Source organism: Myzus persicae, unplaced genomic scaffold, assembly GCF_001856785.1.
Source record: "Myzus persicae strain clone G006 unplaced genomic scaffold, MPER_G0061.0, whole genome shotgun sequence".
Classification (NCBI taxonomy): Eukaryota; Metazoa; Arthropoda; class Insecta; order Hemiptera; family Aphididae; genus Myzus; species Myzus persicae.
The window spans coordinates 648670-663886 of NW_019100526.1; the positions used below are offsets into that span (position 1 = coordinate 648670).

The following is a 15217-nucleotide window of genomic DNA, read 5'->3' on the forward strand; positions in this document are numbered from 1 at the left end:
ATGGGTCAAAGAATTAATAAATATAGTCACCTTAAGTAAAATATACAGTTATACAAACTATGTATTTCACAATATAAGACATATAATGAGTACATAATGACAATATAATATATTATAGGTATAGTATAATTTATTGTATAAACATGTAAATTTTGAATGGATATATTTTAAGTTTTTTTTACTACAGTAATTCACAAAATTTAATGAGTGTTCAAGGAAAATTTAAAACAAATAGAAACATACATTTAACTCACAAAATTGTTGCTTTGATCGATTCTAAATGGTATTAAGTTAGATACCTATTGCATCAAGCGCATAAGAAAACAACAATAATGTATTCACATAATTATATTTATTACTGATTAGCGTTGACTATTTCAACAAATTCTGGTTTTAAGGATGCACCTCCAACCAAAAACCCATCAATGTCGCATTCTTTAGCTAATTCTCGGCAATTAGATGATGTCACAGATCCACCATAAATGATACGTGTAGTTTTGGCAACAGTTTCATTTACTTCATCAGCTAGCCATTTTCTCAAAATTTTATGGACATCTTGAGCCTGAAGAAAACAAACATAAATAAGTACACAATAAAATCATTATAGAAATGTTTAACAACTTACTTGTTGAGGGCTAGCAGTCTTACCAGTACCAATGGCCCAGACTGGTTCGTAAGCAATAACTACGTTTTGCCAATTGCATATTTTCTCTTTAATGGCTTTAATTTGCTTAGCTACAACAGCTTCAGTTTGTCCAGCTTCACGTTCTTCAAGAGTTTCACCAATGCATGCGACAACAGACAATCCAGATTCAAGAGCATGATTTACTTTTTCAGCAATGAGCTGTTAACATTTAAAAAAATCTAGTATTAACACCAATGTCTTTATCCGAGGGAAAAAACCCCTAATACATAAGTAATTTTTAAAATTATACATATTATTTTTTTTTTAAATTGAATTTAGTATAATAATTTAAGCGTTAAAGAAAATTATTATTATTATTCCAAAAATAGATTCTTACCACGGGTAAGCAAAAAAAAAAAATACAATTAATATTAGCAACAAAGTATTCAGTTAATTTGTTTATTATAATATGTATAGTATACGCTTGTTTTTAAACTAACTAGTTTATTAAGTTTGTCTTTAGTGCCTTGATTTATTTAAAATGTGTAAACAATAGAAAACTTAATAACAAATTTCTTCTAAAGGCATAAGAATATTATAATTTATTTTTAAACCTAATAGACCAAACTCCATTCATGTGTAAAACTCAACTGGTGAAAATCCAACATGGCTTGCAAAGATTTTTGGAAATACATAAAACTTTTGTTGAGACTGAATGAATTAGTTTTTTTAAAGATATTAAAACATTGTTTAAATATTACAACTTTACTCTATGAGTTCATAACAATAAGTTAATTTATTATACCTATAATACTTTTTTTCATTCAAAGACATGTAATTAGTAAAGTAAGATACATGTGAATAAATATTGAAACTTAAGAGAAATATTTAACAACCAAAATAGTTATAACCTATGCCCCACTGTCAAAATTAATCAAAAAGTAGATTTTTTAACTACACAATTGTAAATTTTGATTTTATTTGATAAATAAAAATAAATAATAAACATTATTTTTGTATCTATAAATTACAAAGAATGATTTAAAGTTTCAATGCTTGAGCCTGTTTTCAAAAAATAAAAATTGATATTCCTAAAGAATATTTTTTTCATTCTTTTTTATGATGATTTTATTAGTAATCTAACAGCAAGATTTTTTAAAAAATATAAAACATTTTTTTTATCTCCATTGTGACATTGTGTTTATTATTACCACAAATGTGTGCCAAGTCTATAATATTGTAAGTCACACCAACTACTAAATAATTATTTCTTACAATAAAACATTTTTAAGAAACACTTCGGATCAAGAAAGATTACTGATGTAACTATGAACTATAAAAAAAATATTTCAAGTGATCCTGGAGAAAGTTTAATTATTATTATCTTATACAGCAATTATTATTTTATTTTTAAATTGTTTGACATGTTTTTAGTGTTGATTATTATTTATTAGACTATGGTCTAAAGCTTTATTGTTTTATTTAGTAATGAATATTACCCAAATACATTATGTTATATCTGTACTAAAACAAGATTGTTTATTATGATTTAATAATCATAAGTAAATAAAACCAACATTAGAGAGTTTAAAGTTTTAGACTATAATCTATTAATCACATGAAAAACTAGTAAATGTGCCTAAACATGTATAAAACATTAATTCTTGGTATTGTATCTGTATTTGAATATTAAACGATAATTCTGTAAATTTCTAATATTTTAATACTTTTAATGGTAAAGAAACTTTCAACCATACATTTTGTCTAAATATAACATGGACAGTCCTAACTCATAAATCTGTTAAAATGGGAAGAAGGATCCTTATACCACCAAGAAAGGTTGAACCAATCACCGTGACTGTTTTTATCAAACTTTCTTTAATAATGGTTTACACAAATTAAAAACCATACTGTTACAAAATTGGTGTAGATAAAATCACATCTTAAAAAATAAAGTTTTGAAATTCGTGAGGGGTGTGGTAAAGTGTGAATAAACCGAAGAAAACTACTTATTTAAGATCAGTTTTAACTTTCCAGTTTAATTCAATAGGTACTTACAGTATCAGATTCTTGGAATATCTGCCGGCGCTCAGAGTGACCTAAAATCACCCAATCGATACCAATATCTTTTAACATACTAGGGCTTATTTCTCCAGTGAATGCACCTTTTTCAGTTTTATAACAATTCTGTGCTGCAACATATATGCTACATGGTGCTTTTTCTTTAACAAAATCCAAGTATATGGCTGGTACCCCAATCAAAACCTCTGTAAAAAAAATGTGTAACTAACTATGTGCACATCTCGATCTATTAGGTATTGCCATTAACTTACCAACATTAGGGTCCAAAGGTCCCTTTACTAAATTGCTGAGTAGTTCATCAGCGACTTTCTTCGAACCGTTCATCTTCCAGTTGCCTCCAACAAAGAATTTTCGTGACATGTTGGCCGTTGAGAAAAAAGATCTAGAGGAAAATAGATTAAGGAATGGAAAGTGAAAATTGAGAAAAATATAGAGAATGAATGTCAATAAGCAATGGACTCAGCTACGCCCTGCGCGTTAAAAGGAGATGAACTGATAAACTGACGAACGCCGAATGCCGACCGTCAAAACTGTTTTGTGGTCAAATGGAAATGGAAGTTTCGAATTGATGTAGATGAAGGATGATAGCGGACCTAAGACCTAAGTGTTGACACAGACCGTGATAAAAGCGTAGGACATACTTATGACCTCTAGGCTCCATTAAGTGTGCAACCAAGTTATACTAAGGTCGTAAAAACAAACAAACATTTTGATATTTCGATGAGTCAAGTTGATAAGTATAATGATAAGTTATCAATATTTCATATTTGTATCAATGTGTCTCGTCCTGCTCAAATTGCTGTTTAAACTAAAATTTCAAAGTTGCTCTGCGTTTGTTAATTCATATTTTTGACTAATCATATTTAATAATTACTATACTTAAATAAATAATCGATACTAGTACCTTAATGGTATATTGGTATCAAATACAACCTTTTTTAATATAAGTCCTAGTATTTTGTACTATTAATTATTTTTGTGTAAGTAATAACTAATAAGTATGTAATATGTATAACCGTATACTAAAAGCCTGGGTTTAGACATTTTATGCCTCAGGGCAATAATTGCACCTCCCTGCTATTTTCCGCCATATTACCCTATAATTTGATGTTTCAACCATTATCTATAGGTAACTCATATCTAAATTTTCTTACACAGTATTATGTGTCATTAGAATAATAACTAAATAGCAAAATAATATGTATTACTAATAGACTAAATGCTAATAAACTAATGTACAATACGCAATATTAAATCTTGCCTCCCTTTAATCCAGCCCTGCATATAATAGGTACAATAAGTAATTTCTTAAGTCCATAACGGGATAAAGTGTACACACTAATTATCTGGCCATCTGGTGCTGATTTTAGAAGTTAAGTCCTTAGGGTTCCTTATCATCAAATGAAGGACTACTAGAGAGTTAAAAAAGAAAACTTTGCCACTCACTAGACTAAGTCATAAACTCCATAACACTTGAATCTTATAACAATCAATGAGATATAATAATAATAATAATAGGTACAACTAAAATTATAAAACAGAATAAAAAAAAAATGATGTTTCTATTTGAGTAATAATTTATATACTTGAATTTATTAACTTGAAAATGATATTATGTGTATATTTTATTCATAAAAATGTAATTTTTTAATTAGGTTCAATTCATGAAAAAAATGTTTTCAAAATAATGTGTCGTTATGAATTTAAATTTATATAAAATCATTCTGTACTTAAATACTATCAACTATTTTCAATAAAAAACTAAAACAATTAGTTATTAGTTATAAATTATTTTTTATTGAGATTCTTCTTTATTCTGTCTGATATTATTTATTCATGTATTTATTTATTTATTAAATACAGTTTTTTAAAAGTTTAAAACACCTATGAGGTCATATACTCATGTCAATACTTTAAAATTAAAACACAAAATCTTTGTCTTGAAAATTCAAGTTCTATGACTACATTATTAAAAATGTATGGTTTAAAATAAAAGTAAATAATATACAAAAACATTATGTTATAAAAGACTTACCTTTTAAAACAATTTAGTAGGTGTACTGACATTTTGTTGTTGAAAAATTAGTAATATTGCTGATCTCATTTGTACAGTACTGTGGCCAATTAGTAGTAGAAAAAAACCAGGGATAATGCATAAACATGGAAAAATGTATTAAAATAACATGTACAAATAACAGTAAAAATTAACAGGGGAGTGAAAGAGCCAATTATACTCATAAACCATTTTAAAGGAATTAATTATGTGTGCAGCAATAATAAGACTTTTGTCACCCACATAAAATGGTAGACGGGATCACAGTATACTGTGACAGTAGTATATTGACACATAATATTATTTTAAGAGACAAATCAAACACATCCCCTTTTTTTATTAATTTCAGTTATAATTACACAGTTCAATGTTTTGATCTTCAAATAACTCATGGCAAATAATTCTGTAGACGAATTATCTCAAAGGGAAGAAAAAAAGTATGTGTTCAAAGACCCAACTTTTGACGTAAGTAATTTGATTAAAAACTCTAAATAATCATTGTGTTTAATTTAAATTAATTTTATTCAAAAAACAAAAGCTATTATTTTTCTAATTGTATCTAGATTCAAAGTAAATCTATGAATTATGTATAATAATGTTATATGTAATCTGTATAAGTTCTTAAATCTTGTATGAACATTCAGACCTATGTTACTCTAAAGTATATTGAAATAAAAACAAATATAAATATTTTTTAAACCTAAGAATTTTATAGTTTTAATTTGGTACAACAATAAATACTAATCAGTACATCAAACTATCAATATAAATTACTCAACTGGATATTTTATGATATACATCTATATAGAACTTGTTTTGACTATTCATTTGTTAAAGACCACAGTAAAAATAAACTTGCCAGGGACATTATTATGGCCCTGGCAATAATACTCAATAATACTCAATTTACAAAAAGATGTTTTTAATAGTATCAACCCTACCAACAATATACAGTTTTTCACTTAAACCTGTACACATGTAAGAATATTTAATTACTATTTCTGTTTAATAAGCTTTGTGACCAGGACCCATTTTCTTCAATAGAACTACTTTAAATATATTTTTTTAAAGTATTTATTTAGCATAACCATCATATTCTAGTATCTATATTATATCTTATACAAAATATGCTATAATTAGTATTTATTGTCATTATTTTGGGCCATAAATTATTTTATAGAAGTCCTGGGCACTTTGTCCGATACCTCTTAGATCTAAAACTGTTTTGATAACTCGTTCTTCTTGTGTCCCTCAATACCTTTTTGCCATTCCTAGATCCGCCTTTGAAAGCAGCTCATGATTTTGAAATGACGAATACCCAGTGTACTATACTGCAATTAATTTCAAATTATTGATGAAATTAGATTTTAAGCTATTTATGAGTATTTAATAACTTATGTTATAGAGTACCAAAACTATCAATGGAAAAAAAAAATTATGGCGTTCATTAAAGCAAATAACAGCTCAAGAAAGAAATTTACCATGGCCTGATAACTCAATTAATTGTAAATAAACCTTATTGGGTACTATTTTATACCTCATATCTTATTTCTATGATTTCTGTTCACAGATAGCTGTATTTCTGCTCCCCCATCATTCAAACCAGCTAAAAAATATTCAGATATTAGTGGATTAATTGTAATATTAAAATGTTTAGGTATAAATACTCAATTAACTATTTTTTTTTTTTTTTTAAAGGCCAAATATAAAGATCCTCAAACATCTTTATACTATGCCGGACATGAAGAATTTAGTACTGTAAGAAATCTGCCTAGTGATATTATTACTGGATATCTGACTTTACGAGGATCGTACAATCCTATTGGATAATACTATTACAGTTGAAATTATACTTTAATTTGAAATAAGACTTAAAAATAAAATGAACAAATATATCTGTAACTGTAAAATGTATACTATTATATTGAATTATTAAACAATAATGAATTTTATAAATCAATTTTTATTAATGACTTTATCATCTCTTAATCCTATTCTTGCATAATTACATCACTACTTATACATATTAATATAAAAACACAAAATGTATTATCTTCAAACTTGTGGATCGACTTTGGGTTCATCAAATTTAATTGTTGGGAATTTGGTAGGATCTTCATTTGGGCCAATGTTGTATTGTCTGCCAATCTTTTCTAAATCGTTCTTGTAACCTTTATCAATTGCAGGGTCAAACGTCTTAGAATCAAATTTTCCTCTGTACTCGCGGATTTTATCCAAGAACAGTTTTTGGATGGGATCTGTAACTTTGCTTTCATTCATCATCAACACCGATGTAGCCGATATATTACGACGAACAAATCGACCAGCCGATCCATTGGCATTCAATTTTTGTAATAAATTAAATGACAACATGTTTAATCTGAAATATTGGTTATACAAAAATAAAAAACATTAATTATCTTATACATATAGAAAAAAATCACAAAATACTTACCCTGTGTGTTTTTAACTCGTGGAGCAAGTATAGAAATTATCTGATAAATGTTCTAACTCCCAAAATTTATGAAAATTGGTTGAAAAACTAAACCTCAAATCATATGTCCTAATGTCCTATCTCCGAGATGAATGTCAATTTTTTCTTTTTATGATTAAAGACAGTGTATCCAAAATAAATTTCTTCGTAATAATTATTTGTATTATATATTAATATGCACTTTTCATTCGGACACGAATAAAAGTTTGAAACAGGCAAGATTTTTTCAATATTATGTATATTTTATTTTAACTATTGTACATTTTAAAAAATATTTTACATTTTTCTAATTGGAAAATTGTTATTTTACAACTACTACGTTGCAGTAAATTCATGTTTTCTGATAAGGTTGTGGCCATGACAACAATAACAAAGAATGACTGGGTGGTTTTCTTTATTTAAATAGTTGGAGCTACGAATATAAATACTAGATAATACTGAACACTAAGTCACTAAACACTAAACGCTAAATAATTTTATGTTAGGTAATTTACGTGTTTATAAAATAAAATTGTAGAATTTAACATAATGAAGATTACTGTCACAACACACGACGACCACTTGATTGTACTTGATGTAAGCGAGGATTTAGAACTAATCAATTTCAAGGCACTATGTGAAGTAGAAACAGGAATTCCATCACAGGAAACTGGGCTAACACACAATGGTCAGCTTTTGGTTGACGATTTTAGTACAATGAAAAACTTAGGCGTTCGTGATGGAGATGTTATCATAATTCAAAGAGTTGCAAGCAGCGCTACTGCAATGGATCACTCATTTAGTAATCCAAGCAATAGTATGCATGTACAGAATAAATGCTGTCAGACTGTATCTATAATTCTTTTTGTTTTTTAGATGTGTTACCACAATTTGACTTTAGCCGTATTCAAGTGCCTGGTTCATCTAATAGCAACCCAGGCACTAACAGACAACACCAAATGCAGGATGCAGAATATGTTAGGAACTTATTTCTCTCCAGTCCAGAACAACTAGCTCTTCTTAAACAAAATAACCCCAGACTTGCAGATACCTTGACCTCAAACAAAATTGGTCAGTAGTTAGTCACGCTTATTTAATTATAAATATTAAGTCTTAATTATTCATTATGAGAATAGATTATAAAATACCTTAATAGATGATGGGATTTAGTGATTATAACTTGACAACACATGGGATCAAAATGAATAAATATTTCAATACAAACCTTAATATAATGTTCAGTATGATGTATGATGTACCTGTAAATTAAATTAACCTAATCTACCCTACATGCTCTACCCTACGTGCTCTAAACTACGAGTTAGAATATATTTGATATTATTACATAGTGTTATTAGATTATAATCTATGGACTTCAATAAGTTAAGTAAGAACCATTAAGTTATTATACATTTCTTTCAGTAGAGGTATTGTTAGAAACTAAAAGTACAGGTCCGTCATTGTCTTTAAATAAATGACATTTCACAATGTTTAATAGGATTTAACTACTAGCTAGTTTCTAAATTCATACACCTAACTTTTTAAAAATAAATCGGATGATTTTCTAATGTATGAATTCATAAATGAAAATATTAATAGTATGGAAAATTAATTTTTAATTTGTACTGCAGAGGAATTTGCAAATGTCATGGCTGAGCAAATGGAAGAACGAAAAAAGCGTGAGGACCAAAGAATCAGAATGATGAAAGCTCATCCATTTGATGCTGAAGCACAAAAATTAATAGCAGACGAAATACGTCAAAAAAACATTGAAGCGAACATGGAAGCTGCTATGGAATATAATCCAGAAATGTTTGGAACGGTTGTCATGCTTTATATCAATTGCAAAGTAGATGGATATCCTGTGAAAGCTTTTATTGATTCTGGAGCTCAAACTACTATAATGTCATCTGCTTGTGCTGAACGGTGCAATATCATGCGTTTGGTTGATAGTAGATGGGCTGGGTTAGCTAAAGGTGTTGGTGTACAAAAAATTATTGGCAGGATACATATGGTTCAAGTTGCAATTGAAAATGATTTTTTAACAACCAGTTTTTCTGTTCTTGAAGATCAGCCAATGGATATGCTTCTTGGATTAGACATGTTAAAAAGACATCAAGTAATTATTTATATACTTAATAGAAATTTCATCTTATGAACATTTTTGCTACTTCCTATTCTCTTTTTTTATTATCTAACATCCATTCTTCGCTTTAGTTTCTTATTTTATTAACATACACATTCAAGAGAATACATTTTGTGTTGTAAGCTTTCTATTAGTGTGTATTTACCTGTTATCAAAGTTGAAAGTTATGTTATAAATAGTATTTTATGGGTTTTTATTCATATTTTTATTTAAAAGTAAGTTTTAGCTGTAAAATATTACAATTTTAAAAGTGAAATATTAATTAAAGCTTAGAAGATGCCCTAGGTAGTAGGTAATATTATCTTTAAATTAATTAAATTAACTATAATATTATAGTTAACAACACAAAAATGGTTCTTTTGAACACAAATTTTTTTTATTGTGCATTTGTAAGACAAAACAACACGTTTAGGGATTTACAGGATTTACAGTTTGGAATTCTGTATACCAAATATATCCATTTATTTGTTCTTTTTTCTATACTCCTATAATTGTTATATGGTAAAATATTGTTATCAACAAGTATTTTAAATGGCTAAAGAATTCTGATATATTTATTTATATTATTAGTGTTGCATAGACCTGGAACACAATGTCTTGAAGATTGGAACAACAGGGACTGAAACTCCATTTTTGCCTGAAAGCGAATTGCCAGATTGTGGTCGTCTAACTACATCTAGTGATCATGATGGATCTAAAAGTGAAGACAAGGAACTAAAGAAAGCTTTAGATGAAAGCAGAAAAATGAATCAAAGTAGTGGTAAGTATTAAATTTTCATTAGGTAATTTTATAATGAATGTAACTTTTTTTGAAATCAAGTATATAAATATTATAGCTTTGTTATAATTAATTAGACAAGCGGAGAAGAGATGCATACTTTGTCCAAATTACAAATTTCCTTTTATTTCCAGGTACCTTTTCTTTCCTATTTGTATCTGTTAGTACTACGTTATTTTAATAGTTATTCATTGTATATATTATTGTATTAAATATTTAATTTTCTTATCCTGGAAAGCTATTCCATCCAATTAAATTTTAAGCTTATCTTTTTTTTGTAATTTTTAGGTAGTAGCAGTAAATCTAGTCAATCATTTAAAGAAACTGATATTACAGAACTGATCAACTTAGGATTTTCTAGAGAGCAGGTAAATATAAATTATAATTAAATATGGATTCAAATATAAAATATTCGCTTTGTCTCAAGAGCTTGACCATGGTCGGTAAGGGGATCCTGTATTATATTTTTGCAAAGAAAATAGTAAAACCATTATTATCAAACTTCATTTCGTATAAAAATAATAATATTTTGGGGGATGAAGTGGCTGAGTGGATAACGCGTCAGTTGCAATACGCACCGTCACCAGTTCAAACCTCGGTCACGGGCGGCACTTCTCTCCGGGCAGTCACGGTGTCTGGAGAGAGTGGCCGCCATCCCCCACCCGGGCATGGCAGAAACCACAGGTGCCCACTAGAAATTCTGCCAAAACAAAACACACATGTTAAAAACCTTCCATACCAAACCCTATTATTAACAACCTTACCCCTACCACAGTTCATAACCACTACAACAGCTAAAGGCCTTAGTTGCCGGGCTTAAGTTCTATAAAAAAAAAAAAATAATAATAATATTTAATTAACAGCAAAATATACTAAGCTTCTACTCTTTTCACTCACATGATAATAACAGAAATCAATTAAGAAAAATGGTTACCTGTTTTCAGTGACTCAGTTGGAACAAACATTTTATTTGGGAGGGGGGTGGACTAAACTAAATCTCCTCCATATATTTTCCTAAAATTTGCACGGTTACCGGCAAATTATAATATTATAAAATACAGGAACATAATAGTACGACAGAAGCAATCAAAATTGATCTCGGTCATAAGCTTAAAATGTAAAACCAGGCTATCCCCTATGTGTGAATAGTTTGTTTTTCATTTAAAATTTTGTAAATAATTATTTTTTTACAAGTTGATATCAAAAAAAAAAGTATTTAATATACCTTGTACTAAAATAACTTATAATTGTGTTCTGTTAATTTGTGTATGTAAGTTATTGACATTGGTCAGCCATCCTATATCTTACAGACCATGGGAGTCTAAACACAACATAATTATATATTTATTACGATCAAATAATTCATGATTTGCACTTATTTAATTGTTGTACATAAATAATATAACAATATTTGGAATAATGTATATAACTAAGTACTATTCTAGTCGCAAGAGTGATCAAGGCCCAGGAGCCACTTTTTGTTTCCAACTATTTTAGTGATCAATTAAACTGAGTATTTTAACTAGTATTCTGAAGAAAATATATCCTCCAGGGCTTAAAGATATATATATGATCTAATACATTTAAACATATGTTAAACTTGTAATAAAGTAAATAATAGATGTCACACTGTCACAGATTAAAATAAACTCATAATAAAGGGTACATTTGTTTGAATTAAATTTCTTAAATATGTTAAAAAATATTAAAAAAGACATTTTTGGTTTATATTTTAAAACTTTTGAAAATATTATAAATTTTAATATTTGCCAAGTTGAATTGACTTCTAGGTATCCCAACTTCATATACACTTACATGCCTATAACCTATTATTGTGCTTTTCAAAGAACAAAAGACTTATTCTCAGACTAATTTTTCCACACTGTCAAACAATATACTTCCAGTTCCAGATTTTTAATTTGGTTTTAGAGCCAAGCAAAGCACGGTCTATCAAGTTCAGCATCAAGGTCTCCTTTTTATGCTCTGAACATTTTGTCCCCCCTCAGTATTCCTAAATTAAATCATATTTTACAGACACGGTACATATTTATTAATAACCTAACTGAAAAACCACTTACTTGATTGTATTAAAAACTGTATTGTTTACATTTATTCTTCATTTTTTTGGGCGGGGTAAAACTTGATCAATTTGAAATTATTGTACTAAATAGGTACACTAAATGGCAAGTGCTATATCCAAATCTACCAGCATGGTAAAAGTTGTTAACCGTTATAAACTTGCCTGTTTACTAATGGTATGGTTTCCAAGGTGTGACTTGTCGTTGTGGCAGGCTGCAACGACTGCTCTGGTATGGAACAGCATGATAGTCGTTGCGGCCGACAACTGTCCTAGTCTGCAAGGAGTATATGTTGCGGCTGGTCACTGCTATTGGCCATTAAGCCTAGCCACATCTTGGAAACCGTATCTTAAGGCCCAATGTACACTCAAATAAAAATATACCAAGTACAGTTTTTTCCCATACTTAGTTGGGTAATACAGCTAAATATATAATATGTACAAGTGGAATATAAATTAGTGCAGTAAATATTATTGCTGTGTCAAAATAACACCATGTCAAATGCCAACAAATGACAACTACCCATAAAGATTATGCTTGTAATAATAAATTATAATGGTCCAATATTATACTTTTTATTTTATTTATCAGTCTTTAGTAAGTAACTAGCTAATTATATTGTACTTTATGCTTATTTATAAACAATATTGAAATATATAAATAATATTATGAAATATGCATAGGTATTAGGTTGTGTACCAAAATTATTTCAAATACAATAAAATTACATATATTTTTTTTTTAGGTTATTCAAGAATTAAAAAGATTCAATGGTAATAAGAATGAAGCAATGGCCTCCTTATTTGCAAAAATATTAAAATTTTGACAGTTGTCAGAAGTTTTTAACAAAATTAATATAAAATATTCTTCCTCTTCGAGACTGTTTTTATTTTCAGTCAATTTTAGTTTTAATTTTTAAAACTTATTTCATTATTTTTATATTTTTTTGGCTGAATGTATAAATCTATTATTTTTAAAAAATTAATTTAATAATAAATTTTTAAATGAAACTTATAAATACCCTGAGAAAAATGATAAAACAAAAAGTTATAATATTTTTGATCACATTAAGTGTCTGATTTGTATAAAGTGATGTTAACCATTTAAAATATTAATGAAATAATTTAAATAAAAGGTATTTATGAGTTTCTAATAAAATCCCTTTCAAGTAATTTTTCTCCTTGGTTAAATGTTAACTTCTTTGTATTTAGAGACTGTATTTACGATATAAAGACCTATTGTCATTATTTACACAATTACATAAATTCATTTAAGGTGTTAAGTTTTCGTTCGGTTTATGTAGACTTATATTTAAATTAAATAATAACAAATAAATAAGGTTTGGGATTATTAACCACATGAATGCTTAAATATTAAATGTAGTTTTTGCATTAAGTACCTAAAATATTGTGTTCAAAACAAATGCATGATTGTATAAAATTAAAATAATAATTTAAAAAATCATTCTGTGTTATAATTAATTTGCAATGCCACTTTGTTACTCCTTATTTCTTAATCCTTTTATCATAGAAGTTATGATTAACAATTCAATATTCAAATGATTTTAATATCATAACTTAAAATTATTTTTCATAAGAAAATTGATTGATCTTTAATGTTAAATTGTATTTTAAAAATATGAAACAGATTATAATACTATAGAGCTCAAATTAATAATGTAATCTATACCATAAATATCATGAAATTTCAGTATATAATATAGCTTATAAATGTATATTACTCGCGTGGTCTCTATACATATAAATTACCCTTGAATGTGTCTCTCTCTAATAAGTTCAAGTAGTTCAACATACAGCCGGACAAATTAACTAATTTTTGTACATAGTTTAAGCCTTCAATCTGTTATCCAATGCAATTTATCGCGTCTATGGGTCGTTGACCGTTGTTTGTCGAATTGACGGAAGAACAACAGGCTGATAGCGGAAAACGACGACGGTTGACGAGTGACAACGTACACAACATTTATAGGTATTTAGTACTGGGAGGCCTCTGAAATCTGTTTAGTCTGCCTTTTTATTTTTATTAATTTTGGCTTATTCTATAACATCACTTATTCTTGTTGTTCCCTTTGAAACAGATTGAATAAAACGTATGAGCCAAAAAAATATATATATATCTATGTAGGTATACACAAAACTTAAAAACGTTGGCACTTATAGATTGTAATACTTACTGTAAAATTAATTTAGGAAGGGGCCCAAAAAAAATATCGCACCCGGACCCCATATTATGAAGTTGCGGCACTGAGAATATTGTACAATTATTGTTATAATACAGTTATTTATAATATAACAAACAAATACTTTTGTGGATATGTATTGCGAAATTAACATAATATGTAGGACGTAGGTATACCTAGCTTATTAGTTATTAGATATGTACTTATGCATTATGCACTATGCAGGTATGCTACAGGTATGTACATTGTACAATGTACGTTATTATTTCGTTTGCAACCATAGGCAGTACGTAAGTAATCGAGGGATTTGTTTACCCCAAAATAATTATTTGTTAGTTATTTATAATTTTTACGGGGTTCGGACTTTCCACGTTTCGACCTAACACAATTTAATTTATTTTAAGTACCTACCAACATATCTGCCAGCATTTAGAATTTCGGCTTACGAATGACTGGATGAGACTCTAGAAAGTAGAAGTTTAGAACTACACTACCACAGACTATAATTATTGTCTATAATTTATATGTAATAAGTAATAACTTATAAATTATAATAATGTTATGTAATACAAATTGTGATTGTCCGATCGTCGTTGCCGACGACACGAATTTAAATAGTAGGTAAATATTACCAGGAACATAAATATAATAGGTAATACTAAAAATAATTTCTATAACATAAAAAAATATATCTATAGATAATATAATGTACAGTAAATGACTGGAGTTTTCGTAGATAATATTTATATATTTGTTTATTTATAGATAAATAGATAACATTT

At 28.0% G+C, this 15217-nt stretch overlaps 4 protein-coding genes across 6 annotated transcripts; 2 read left to right on the forward strand and 2 right to left on the reverse strand.

Moving 5' to 3' along the window:
* Positions 1–36: 36 nt before the first annotated feature.
* Positions 37–3304, reverse strand: LOC111030800 (triosephosphate isomerase). The gene is made up of 4 exons (XM_022310488.1): positions 2959–3304; positions 2684–2892; positions 626–844; positions 37–562 (listed from the first exon to the last, which is right to left on the reverse strand). Exons 1-4 carry the CDS (start codon positions 3065–3067, stop codon positions 356–358), a joined length of 744 nt encoding a protein of 247 aa, XP_022166180.1. The 5' UTR covers positions 3068–3304; the 3' UTR covers positions 37–355.
* Positions 3305–3463: 159 nt separating this feature from the next.
* On the forward strand, positions 3464–6751 carry LOC111030810 (INO80 complex subunit C). Its single transcript, XM_022310499.1, has 5 exons — positions 3464–3687; positions 5110–5225; positions 6166–6265; positions 6331–6398; positions 6459–6751. Exons 2-5 carry the CDS (start codon positions 5151–5153, stop codon positions 6588–6590), a joined length of 375 nt encoding a protein of 124 aa, XP_022166191.1. The 5' UTR covers positions 3464–3687; positions 5110–5150; the 3' UTR covers positions 6591–6751.
* On the reverse strand, positions 6658–7338 carry LOC111030816 (ATP synthase-coupling factor 6, mitochondrial). The gene is made up of 2 exons (XM_022310512.1): positions 7216–7338; positions 6658–7140 (listed from the first exon to the last, which is right to left on the reverse strand). Exon 2 carries the CDS (start codon positions 7131–7133, stop codon positions 6816–6818), a length of 318 nt encoding a protein of 105 aa, XP_022166204.1. The 5' UTR covers positions 7134–7140; positions 7216–7338; the 3' UTR covers positions 6658–6815.
* A 129-nt stretch (positions 7339–7467) lies between these two features.
* On the forward strand, positions 7468–13594 carry LOC111030785 (protein DDI1 homolog 2). Of its 3 annotated transcripts, none has more exons than XM_022310460.1 (7): positions 7468–8050; positions 8110–8304; positions 8865–9352; positions 9950–10139; positions 10235–10291; positions 10446–10525; positions 12981–13594. In XM_022310460.1, the coding sequence occupies exons 1-7, from the start codon at positions 7783–7785 to the stop codon at positions 13059–13061; spliced, it is 1359 nt and encodes a 452-aa protein (XP_022166152.1). In that variant the 5' UTR covers positions 7468–7782; the 3' UTR covers positions 13062–13594. The 3 variants fall into 3 exon arrangements, with proteins under 3 accessions (XP_022166152.1, XP_022166162.1, XP_022166171.1); XM_022310470.1 differs by having other exon boundaries at positions 7468–8035; XM_022310479.1 differs by lacking the exon at positions 10235–10291.
* The last annotated feature ends 1623 nt before the right edge of the window (positions 13595–15217 follow it).

Coding starts and splice junctions, on each gene's coding strand:
- LOC111030800 (XM_022310488.1), bottom strand. CDS start 3,067: ATGTCACGAAAATTCTTTGTTGGAGGCAACTGGAAGATGAACGGTTCG. Junction 2,893..2,958: donor ACCTTTGGACCCTAATGTTG/GTAAGTTAATGG, acceptor TTTTTTTTACAG/AGGTTTTGATTGGGGTACCA. Junction 845..2,683: donor TATTCCAAGAATCTGATACT/GTAAGTACCTAT, acceptor AAATGTTAACAG/CTCATTGCTGAAAAAGTAAA.
- LOC111030810 (XM_022310499.1), top strand. CDS start 5,151: ATGGCAAATAATTCTGTAGACGAATTATCTCAAAGGGAAGAAAAAAAG. Junction 5,226..6,165: donor TCAAAGACCCAACTTTTGAC/GTAAGTAATTTG, acceptor CTTATGTTATAG/AGTACCAAAACTATCAATGG. Junction 6,399..6,458: donor CAGATATTAGTGGATTAATT/GTAATATTAAAA, acceptor TTTTTTTTAAAG/GCCAAATATAAAGATCCTCA.
- LOC111030816 (XM_022310512.1), bottom strand. CDS start 7,133: ATGTTGTCATTTAATTTATTACAAAAATTGAATGCCAATGGATCGGCT.
- LOC111030785 (XM_022310460.1), top strand. CDS start 7,783: ATGAAGATTACTGTCACAACACACGACGACCACTTGATTGTACTTGAT. Junction 8,305..8,864: donor CTTGACCTCAAACAAAATTG/GTCAGTAGTTAG, acceptor TTTGTACTGCAG/AGGAATTTGCAAATGTCATG. Junction 10,526..12,980: donor TAGGATTTTCTAGAGAGCAG/GTAAATATAAAT, acceptor TTTTTTTTTTAG/GTTATTCAAGAATTAAAAAG.